At 42.0% G+C, this 10,681-nt stretch overlaps 1 protein-coding gene across 1 annotated transcript; it reads left to right on the plus strand.

Annotated features, from left to right (window-relative positions):
• The first annotated feature begins 2,296 nt into the window (after positions 1-2,296).
• On the plus strand, positions 2,297-9,824 carry LOC139472556 (uncharacterized). The gene is made up of 8 exons (XM_071255027.1): positions 2,297-2,480; positions 4,593-4,703; positions 6,051-6,275; positions 6,686-6,863; positions 7,730-7,845; positions 8,373-8,529; positions 9,006-9,110; positions 9,818-9,824. Exons 1-8 carry the CDS (start codon positions 2,297-2,299, stop codon positions 9,822-9,824), a joined length of 1,083 nt encoding a protein of 360 aa, XP_071111128.1.
• Positions 9,825-10,681: the final 857 nt, after the last annotated feature.

Here is a 10,681-nt window from a genome sequence, read left to right on the forward strand (position 1 = left end):
CAAAAGACCTATAGCACTATATGGACATATATCAATGTTCATTGATCATGTTATGTAAATTAGAATATTAAACGGATCTGTAACCACTCCCGAAATCAGAATTGTACTAAGAAATAAAAACTTTATCCTTATTATTATTATCCATTATTTATCTTTCTTTCTCTGTCTCTCTGTCTCTCTGTCTCTGTCTCTCTATCTCTCTGTGTCTCTCTCTGTCTGTCTCTCTCTCTGTGTCTCTCTCTGTCTCTCTCTCTTACCTGGGTAAGGTACAGATATAGCCTTCTGATATGAAATACTGGCGTGACAAAGACCTGGGTAAGGTAGAGATATATCCCACTGTAATAAAATTCTCACGTGAGATAGACCTGCGTAATGTACAGGTATAGCCTTTTGATATGAAATACTGACGTGAGATAGACCTGCGTAATGTACAGGTATAGCCTTTTGATATGAAATACTGACGTGAGATAGACCTGCGTAATGTACAGGTATAGCCTTTTGATATGAAATACTGACATGAGATAGACCTGCGTAATGTACAGGTATAGCCTTCTGATATGAAATACTGACGTGAGATAGACCTGCGTAATGTACAGGTATAGCCTTTTGATATGAAATACTGACATGAGATAGACCTGCGTAATGTACAGGTATAGCCTTTTGATATGAAATACTGACGTGAGATAGACCTGCGTAATGTACAGATATAGCCTAAGATGTGGAATACCGAAGTGAGATAGACCTTGGTTAGGTACAGGTATACCTCACAGATATGAAATACAGACGTGAGATAGACTTGGGTAAGGTACAGATATAGCCTTCTGATATGAAATACTGACGTGTGATAGACCTGGGTAATGTACAGATATAGCTCACTGATGTGAAATATTGACGTGAGATAGACCTGCGTAAAGGTACAGGTATAGCTCACTGATGTGAAATATTGACGTGAGATAGACCTGCGTAAAGGTACAGGTATAGCCAACTGATGTGAAATACTGACGTGAGATAGACCTGCGTAAAGGTACAGGTATAGCTCACTGATGTGAAATATTGACGTGAGATAGACCTGCGTAAAGGTACAGGTATAGCCAACTGATGTGAAATATTGACGTGAGATAGACCTGCGTAAAGGTACAGGTATAGCCAACTGATATGAAATACTGACGTGAGATAGACCTGGGAAAGTCCCTTTGGTATGGGCTAGCATCGCTCATCATGTTGACAAGTAATGTGTCATATTCAGTAAATGGAATGTTTACCTGAGATCAATTCTGGAATTACTTAACGTGGAAGGTAAAAAGGTTGATTGAAAAGCTATAGTAAGCTAAAAACAAAGTCTGTCTTTCCATGAAATGTGAAGACAAAGTTCATGCCCTCATGCGCCTAAATAGCCAAAAAATGGAGTAGTCACCAACAGGAGCTGTTGGTTTATTGCTCGACATGGGGTGAGGTGAAATGGGGGGTTAACGTCGCGTCCAAGATAATTGGCACACTGAGATAGCATGCTGCAGTTTACATTGAAAACGTCACTCAGACACAGTATACTGACTCCGAGCCGACGAGTCCTTGTTTGAGCCCCTCAATGCCGAGCGCCTGACAGGAAATCAACAAGTACGATCTTTTAATGTTTTTTCGGTATGACTAGGTCGGGGATCGAACCCCGCACCTTTCGCTCTCCGTGCGGACGCTCTACAGCGAGGCCACAGAGGCGCTCTGCTCGACATGAAGGGGAACATGCTTTATCAGGTTCCACGTCCATGATTAGAATCTCGTTTCAATATAAAGTTTAAGCAATTTGTAAGTAAAAGATGTAGTGTTTGAAAATGTAGAGAATAATATAGAATACAAATGTGTGATTGAGTGTTGGTTTTCGCCGCATTGGCATTATTCCTGCCATATCAAGGCGGGCGATAGCGAGAAGTCTTCACGCTTCTCTTGTAGGGTATGAATAATCTAAATAGGACAAACCATTTTTCTCAAGGATCATATTCTGCCCTGAGATCAGAGACTTCTGAGTCTGGAATTCTGATACCCAATCCGCTCTACATCAAGGTTGTATGATGTCCTTCAACCAATTCAAAATATATGTCAAACAGACAAAACCTTAACCTTACCATCTGTTTCAATTCGTAAACATATGCTGCGGTTTATCAAAATCATTTACATGCAGCGTGGTAGATATTACCACGTGTGTGACACACCTGGATACGTGACAGGTATCTACTGGTCCACGAGAATTTCGAATGCCTATAATAACTCTTGAGGGTGAGGAGGAAAGTCAATCGGAATCAACATGACGATGTTCGACAACGGTCTCTTCATAGTTCTCCTGGCTGTCCTTGCGCCATCACTGGGATGTCCGCCTGGACCAGATGAGCTCCCCGACAAGCTCGCTGAGCTCTTGACTCAACTAGAAACCGCTAAGGCTGATTTCCAAAGTATCTTTGATGTCACCGATGAACAGTGTCCATGTCAGAGTAAGTAAATGGCATTTTTGAAAAAGATCTATAAAGCATTACAGAATTAATGTAATCTAAACCTACAACGTGATGTCTATTGCCGAGCCGACCTTAATGCCGAGCGCCAGACAGGGTAACAACAAGTACCATATTATAACGTCTTATGGAATGACGCGGCCGGGGATCGAACCCCCGGACCTATCGCTCTCCGGGCGGACTATCTACGACTAGACCACGAAGGCGGTCGGCATCTGATAGCTTTTCTTTAGTTCAACTATAGTTTCTAGCTTCAGGAGCACTTGCTTGACAACGGATCTATACCGAAATGTCGCTTTTTACGGTATTTAAGAAGTTGTTATGCATAAAATTGTGTCTACCTTGTCATCCGTCAACTTCTAACTAATGCCTATCAAACAATTTCGGAGAACTTGTATCTCAGGATTCAGTATTTACATTTCAATCGCGTGTGCGCAAAGTGACTGTTGGGGATAAAAAGTAGGGGATATTAGCAAAAAACAGCTGATTACAGAAATACAAAGAGGTATCGAGTGATGGCATTGCATGGAAAAGGAAACGGAAGGATTTGGCGTAATATGACAATCAAGAGAACATGTTGGCGGTATATTGTAAGGGTGCAAACAACATGATGACAGTGGTGGGTAGTCAATTCAAGCGACAGAACCCTTTCCTCAATCAAAAGAAGTATCTGCCAAACGCGGAACTCATTCTACAATTCCAACGTTATCGTGAGCAGGGGTTTCAAAATCACTATCGAATAAAATGTCAAAGCTATGTCTCTCACTGATTTTCAGTATCTTATAATATTGTATTGATAAGGACAACAATTATTTCAGTAGTTTGTGCAGGTTCACGATGGCTATCGACAAGGGCGATGCCATGTTTGTTTGTAAACACTGAAAGTAGTACCTACCTCATATCTACATCTCTATTCCTATGTGACCCCAACGGGTACCGTTTTCATCCGTTGGCTTTATCCTGCCGAGACACCTCCCCATAATATGATAAACCTAAAGACTAAGTTGAATTCTAGGCCAAAACGCCTGTAAACAAATGCCACTTTGATCAGTTTTCCCTTAACTTTGCAGTGTGGGATGGTGGTGTACAAAGTTAAAAAACAAATGTTTTCAAAAAAAGTGACAAAACCCTTTCCATAGTCGATTGTACGATTCCGACTACACCACGTGTTTATGAATAACTATCAAATAGTGATGATACCAGGTGTTCGCAAAGTGTTGTGCGTATCTTGTCCCAGCGGTGGCACCCGTCTCAAGCACATGCAAATACACTCTTCAAAAAAAAGAAACACACAGATAGTATGTAGCTCATTGAACCTGACTACACAAAAAATCCGGTATTTAAATTGGAAATGTTGGTGGCCTGATATTCGACAAACGGTGCGTCAAAACGCAACCATTGTCGATTTGTGATGTCTTAAACGGCATTGTTTTCATACTTGTTCAAAATTGTCATGGAGGAACAGTAAAGCAAAATGCACGTGCAAGTTATGGCATTCGTAACTTGTGGTAGTGGTAGGACAGAATTCGTACACTTATCCAGCCAGTGCCGAGGAGAAGAAGATTCGTGATTGCTGCCCGGGGCGGTCACACGAGTTCAGCGCAACCTTGTGACCTAATGTGACAATGAACAGTTTTCAGTGCCTTTGTACAACGACAACATGTGAATATCGAGCTCCAAAATTTCATATTTGTATCTATGATTTTAAATTAAACATATCGACTTAATTAGGTACAATACATTTATTTACTAAAAATCTACCTGTGCGATTCTTATAATTCCATCAGCATTATGTAATTCATTCATTCGGTGTAATGTCACAAAGAAACATAATTATTTGAGACCATTGTGGAACCAATATGCCATTGCACATAAGAGAAGCACTGGACTTTTACGGAGAACGTGATGACATCTAACTTATTTAAAGCTGAATTGTTTACAATTGTAGATGTTTCCAGACCTACAGGTGTGTTTAAGTTCCAAGTTCCAATACATGTACGGCTGATTACAGCATTGTATCGTCAATAAACCGGGACAAACACAAAGTGATGGTTTTAAATAAAGAACGACAGTTGATGTATATTTCTGTTTCAGCTCCCGGGGATTGCTTTGAAAATGATCTCGAAGTCCTCAACACCACACTTTGCGATCTTATCAACAATCTCACAGCACTGACCGTGGATCAATCAACGGACTGTCCTGGACGTAAGTAGAGAAACGAATGAGAGGCAAAATCGGAGAGAGCGTTCACCTGAACCGCCTACATGCTGACAAAAGAGACCAGATTGATCTATGAAAATACTTTTAAGCTGACAGTCATTAGAACATTTGAACTGACAAATTGAGTATACTGGCGAAAACACGATCCAGACAAGAAATGTTCAACTGTCTAGTAGAAATTCAGTCATATATACCTTTCACTTTATCAAGCTTTATGCTTGTATGAATTGTATTTCGTAATACAACCCATGCTTGTCCCCGTGAATATCAGGGTTATAATAGGTCTTCAGAAACGCATGTTTGTCCCCGTGAATAGTAGGGTTAGAATAGGTCTTCAGCAACCCATTTTTGTCCCCGTGGAGATCAGCGTTAGATTAGGTCTTCAGCAACCCATGTTTGTCCCCGTGAATAGCAGGTTTAGAATAGGTCTTCAGCAACCCATGCTTGTCCACGTGAAGATCCGGGTTAGAATTGGTCTCCAGCAATCCATGCTTGTCCCCCGTTAAGATCCGGGTTAGAATTGGTCTTCAGCAACCCATGCCTGTCCCCCGTTAAGATCCGGGTTAGAATTGGTCTCCAGCAACCCATGCTTGTTCCCCGTAAATATCCGGGATAGAATTGGTCGCCAGCAATCCATGCTTGTCCCCCGTTAAGATCCAGGTTAGAATTGGTCTCCAGCAATCCATGCTTGTTCCCCGTAAAGATCCGGGATAGAATTGGTCGCCAGCAATCCATGCTTGTCCCCCGTTAAGATCCGGGTTAGAATTGGTCTCCAGCAATCCATGCTTGTTCCCCGTAAAGATCCGGGATAGAATTGACCTCCAGCAATCCATGCTTGTAAGAAGCGACTTAAGTGATTGGGTGGTAAGGCTCGCTATCTTGGTAAATGAATGTCAGTAGCGTAGACCGATGCTCATGATGTCAGTCACTTTCTTTGTCTGGTCCAGGCTCGATTATTTACAGACCAGATATAGCTGGATAATTGCGGCGTTAAACAACAAACAAACAAACAAACATGTTTCTGAATGTCGAGGCAGACCTCTGGTATGGAATCTATTTGCAAAATGATACATTGTCCATCGTCGTACTTATAGACATCACATTATTTCTCATGCCAAGTTGATTTTGCGTTTTACAATACATATGTACATACTTTTTTCTATTGGAAGACTGTACCTGGTTACAGCTTAAAGCCCTGATAAGTTCATATTTAAAACTAATCTTTTGTCCTTCTCTATATTGATATTTCCGCCACTTTCCTCTCAAATAATGTCGTTTTATTGGGAAAATAAAAACATATTTCCCAATCACAAGATTAACGATGTGTTACAGTTGAAGGATGTGCCGCACTTGTTGGTGGATGCAGTCGGACCGACATTGCTCAGGTTGACCCAGTGGGGACGATTCTGCCAAGTTTGGATGTGACTTATAATGTCAGCGCTTTTACAGTAAGCGGAGACAATGCATCAAGTTACAGCATATACACCCTCTCGTATCCGCCCCGGATTGCTTCCGTGTACTTCACCACGACTGAGATCACATTCATCGTACTACTCGGTAAGTCGTTACACCCTCAATACCTGGTTAATGTCCTGCCAGTAATACAGAAACGTCAACAATCAAACACTAAGAGGTTAGACAATAATGCGGAAACCAATCTAGAATTTTCACACCATTTTAATTTTCTTCTATGGATGGTTGAAGCTTCTTGTTATACGCGTATACAGGAGTGAGTGAGTATGGTTTTACGCCGCTTTTAGCAATATTCCAGCAATATCACGGCGGGGGACACCAGAAATGGGCTTGACACATTGTACCCATTTGGGGAATCGAACCTGGGTCGTCGGCGTGACGAGCGAACGTTTTAACCACTAGTCTACCCAACCGCCCGTTAAACTACAAATGTTGACTGTATGCTTCCATATTACACTATTATATTTGTGTATTATATATTTGTCTTTGTCTAGAGGAAGACTTTGGAAGCGGTACTGGTATCGCTGTCTTGGATGATCTGCTGTATGTCGCCATTAATGATTATCGCAACACGGGTATCGATTACCTTGCGTCCATTCCTACATCTGGCGGAACTTTGCAGCGTCTTACCAAGTTTTCCTGCGAGGCTGGGAGAGTCAGAGCTTTTAATGGGTTGGTATCGCAGTTATGTTTCTGTATTTTACACAAAATTACTGTTCATAACGGTCTAGTTCCTTAATTATTCAATTTAAGATTAATTATATGCAGTGTAGGTCAGGTTAGTGAGTGAGTGTGCTGGATTTAATGGTGCTTTGAACAGTATTCCAGTTATATCACGGCGTGTCTGCTTAATGTGGGAGGAAAGACCGAAGTGATGCAGTTCTCAGACGTTGACCACTTTGGTGAAACCCACGAGCACGGGTATGGTGCTGACAAACCTAGAAACATAATCGGGGCGAACCGGGATTCGAACCAACAATCATAGGTTTCTGGCGTGCCCAAGGGACGCAACTCTGATCAGCCGTTCACCAGTGATACAAGTGGGAAAGAAAATATATTTATATTTTTCTCATACTCCTTTTCTCGGATTGGTTTATTTCTCTTGAAACATCCAAACCTGTCTTTTAAAACATAAAGCCTTATGGTTCGTGAGGCCCACTACAGTGAGTATCAGGGCCAGGGCACCAAGGCGAGGGCGATGTTATTTACCATATTTACCATCTCTGCTCGTGAATGTTCCTTATCTCAGTAAATAGATTGAGTAATGTTATTCAAGTGTTACATATTAACAGTTAAAAGTTCAAGCGAAACCTTGGAAAATTGCCAAGTATAGACGAGCAAGGTCAATAGCAACACCTGGTCAGATTATTAATATATTAGGTGCTTGACCTTATAAATATAACAGAGACCAAGCACATTGTTGGGTGATGTTTCAAGACAAAAACGTCTGAAGTATCCTCAAATGAAATTTGGCATACGTTTGTCAGGAAAATAAACAATACTCCATGTTGACTGCAAGCAATCATCTTCTCTTTAAGGCGCGTGTACTTCAGCGACTGCAAGGAGATCAAGTGCGTCGACAAGACAGGTGGAGATTTGCAGACCAAACTGAAGTTTTCAATGTCCATTACATCGTTTGACGTCATTGACGATAGTACGTATAACAAAACATATACCACGTACAGTGGAACATATACCCCAACCTTCTTTATTTGTTTGTTGTTTAACGCCGCACTCAGCAATATTCAAGCCATATGACGGCGGTCTGTAAATAATCGAGTCTGGACCAGACAATCCAGTGATTGACCTCGATCCACACAATTGGGATACGATGACGTGCATCAGCCAAGTCAGCGAGCCTGACCACCCGATCCCGTTAGTCGCCTCTTACAATACGTATAGTCGTTTTTACGGCAAGCATGGGTTGCTGAAGACCTAGTAAGACTTAACAGTATCTGGTCCAGGCTCGGAGTATTAACAGCCCGCCGCCATGTAGCTGGAACATTGCTGAGTGTGACCTTAAACAACAAACAAACAAAACTTTCATTTGAAATTGTTTTGAGAAAAGGGGTAAGCGGCAAATCCATGCTGAGATGACTAGCTATATCTACAACATGTTCCATGTCATTCTTTGTAATGAAGTGGTGATTAAGGCAAAATTTGATTTGTTTTCTTCGACAGACAGTATCGTGTTTAGTGATGCTGCTGGTGGTGTATGGATCTACGACATTGCGACCAACTGTTTCAAGCTGCTGTACTGCATTCCGGGCGAACCATGGGGGGACGTCAAGATCAACCGCTGTTCTTCTTTGATATACCTGGCCTACCCTGGTGTCAGGTCAGTGTAAGGAAAGAGTGAGTGAGCGAGTGAGTATGGTTTTACGCCGCTTTCAGCACTATTCCAGCAATATTACGGCGGGGGACACCAGAAATGGGCTTACCCATGTCGGGAATCGAACCCGGGTCTTCGGTGTGACAAGTGATCACTTTAACCACTAGGCTACCCGACCGCCCCTCAATGAAATGAAGAATAATGCTACATTGTGTACAGAAACAAACGAATTACTTACATGTCTGGTCGGATACAGTCACCAAAATCCTGTTATGACATATCATGATACCTTTTGGTTTGATCATCGAAAATAAAGCCAAATCATTCAAGTTCTCTTCCAGACCATCCGACTAACTAGGATGTCTTTGTGGTTTCAACCGGTTACCCATTGAGTACCTAAGGTCTGTTATGTCAAACCCCATTTGATCTTGGATGGGAAATGATTATGATGGTTGTAACAGACATGTTTTATCTTCTTTAAGCAATCTCGACATTTTCAACGCCACATCCTTGGAGTCGGTGGGCACTCTGGAGTACACCACGTCCAACCCCAGTGTTTGTCCGAGTCTCGGATTCGAACCAGACTGGTAAGTTAAATCACAAAAGCAACATCACATAGCCCAGGAGACATGTCAAAACATGGAACACGGCACGACAGGATATACCATTCTTATACCATTTTCAGAAAGTTACAAAACCAGTAAATTATTAATCCTATGTACATCACAGAAATACGAGTAGACATCATGGTAACCAAGCGCAGGACCTGTTGACGGAAAACAAATGAATATGTGAACAGTTTTGTTCCAGTTTAAGGAAGATGTAGTCCAAATCCTCTTATTTTTATTCAGCCATAGTCGTGTTTTAAGTTGATTTGATCCGTTGTGGAATGTATCGCTCAGTGTCCATACCTCTTGCTTTGTTATAGCCTTCCAAATACCAACATATACCGACACCCGTGAAAATCGGGGTTAGAATAGGTCTTCAGCAAGCCATGCTTGTCCCCGTGAAGATCAGGGTCAGAATAGGTCTTCAGCAACCCATGCTTGTCGCAGTGTAGATCAGGCTTAGAATAGGTCTTCAGAAACCCATGCTTGTCGTAAGAGGCGACAAACAGAATCTGGTGGTCGGGCTCGCTATGCCAATTGCTTGGATCGATGCTCACGATGCCAATCACTGGATTGTCTGGTCCAGACTCCTTTGTTCATAGCTCGAATGTTGCTGAGTGCGGCGTTAAACAACAAAAAACACATTGAAGTGATACATAAAATAAACAAGTTTTTGTCTTTTTCAGCCCATAATTGGCAGAGTGGGTAAGATTTTATCGTTAGCATTATACAAGTGTCACAGGTTCGTGACATTATTTGATAGGAGAATAAGTTTCAATTATATTACCTTTAATCATGATAGTACATGTATTAACCAAGCGAGTATTGAGTTGTAGCACCCGTGAAAACCCCGGTAGGAATAGGTCTTCAGCAACTCATGATTGTCCCGGTGTAGATCAGGGTAAGAATAGGTCTTCAGCAACTCATGATTGTCCCGGTGTAGATCAGGGTAAGAATAGGTCTTCAGCAACTCATGATTGTCCCCGTGTAGATCAGGGTAAGAATAGGTCTTCAGCAACTCATGATGTCCCCGTGTAGATCAGGGTAAGAATAGGTCTTCAGCAACTCATGATTGTCCCCGTGTAGATCAGGGTAAGAATAGGTCTTCAGCAACTCATGATTGTCCCCGTGTAGATCAGGGTAAGAATAGGTCTTCAGCAACTCATGATTGTCCCCGTGTAGATCAGGGTAGGAATAGGTCTTAAGCAACCCATGCTTATTGCAGTGTAGATCAGGGGTTAGAATAGGTCTTCAGCAACTCATGATTGTCTCCGTGTAGATCTGGGTAAGAATAGGTCTTCAGCAACTCATGATTGTCCCCGTGTAGATCAGGGTAAGAATAGGTCTTCAGCAAGTCATGATTGTCCCCGTGTAGATCAGGGTAGGAATAGGTCTTCAGCAACCCATGCTTGTCGCAGTGTAGATCAGGGTTAGAATAGGTCTTCAGCAACTCATGATTGTCTCCGTGTAGATCAGGGTAAGAATTGGTCTTCAGCAACTCATGATTGTCCCCGTGTAGATCTGGGTAGGAATAGGTCTTCAGCAACTCA

This window comes from Haliotis cracherodii, unplaced genomic scaffold, assembly GCF_022045235.1.
Source record: "Haliotis cracherodii isolate W230 unplaced genomic scaffold, xgHalCrac1.p SCAF_24, whole genome shotgun sequence".
NCBI lineage: Eukaryota > Metazoa > Mollusca > Gastropoda > Lepetellida > Haliotidae > Haliotis > Haliotis cracherodii.

Excerpts from the sequence above, each read along its gene's own strand:
- LOC139472556 (XM_071255027.1), top strand. The coding sequence starts at position 2,297 with ATGACGATGTTCGACAACGGTCTCTTCATAGTTCTCCTGGCTGTCCTT. Across the intron at positions 6,276-6,685 it reads CACATTCATCGTACTACTCG|AGGAAGACTTTGGAAGCGGT; the intron begins GTAAGTCGTTAC and ends GTCTTTGTCTAG. Across the intron at positions 6,864-7,729 it reads AGAGTCAGAGCTTTTAATGG|GCGCGTGTACTTCAGCGACT; the intron begins GTTGGTATCGCA and ends CTTCTCTTTAAG.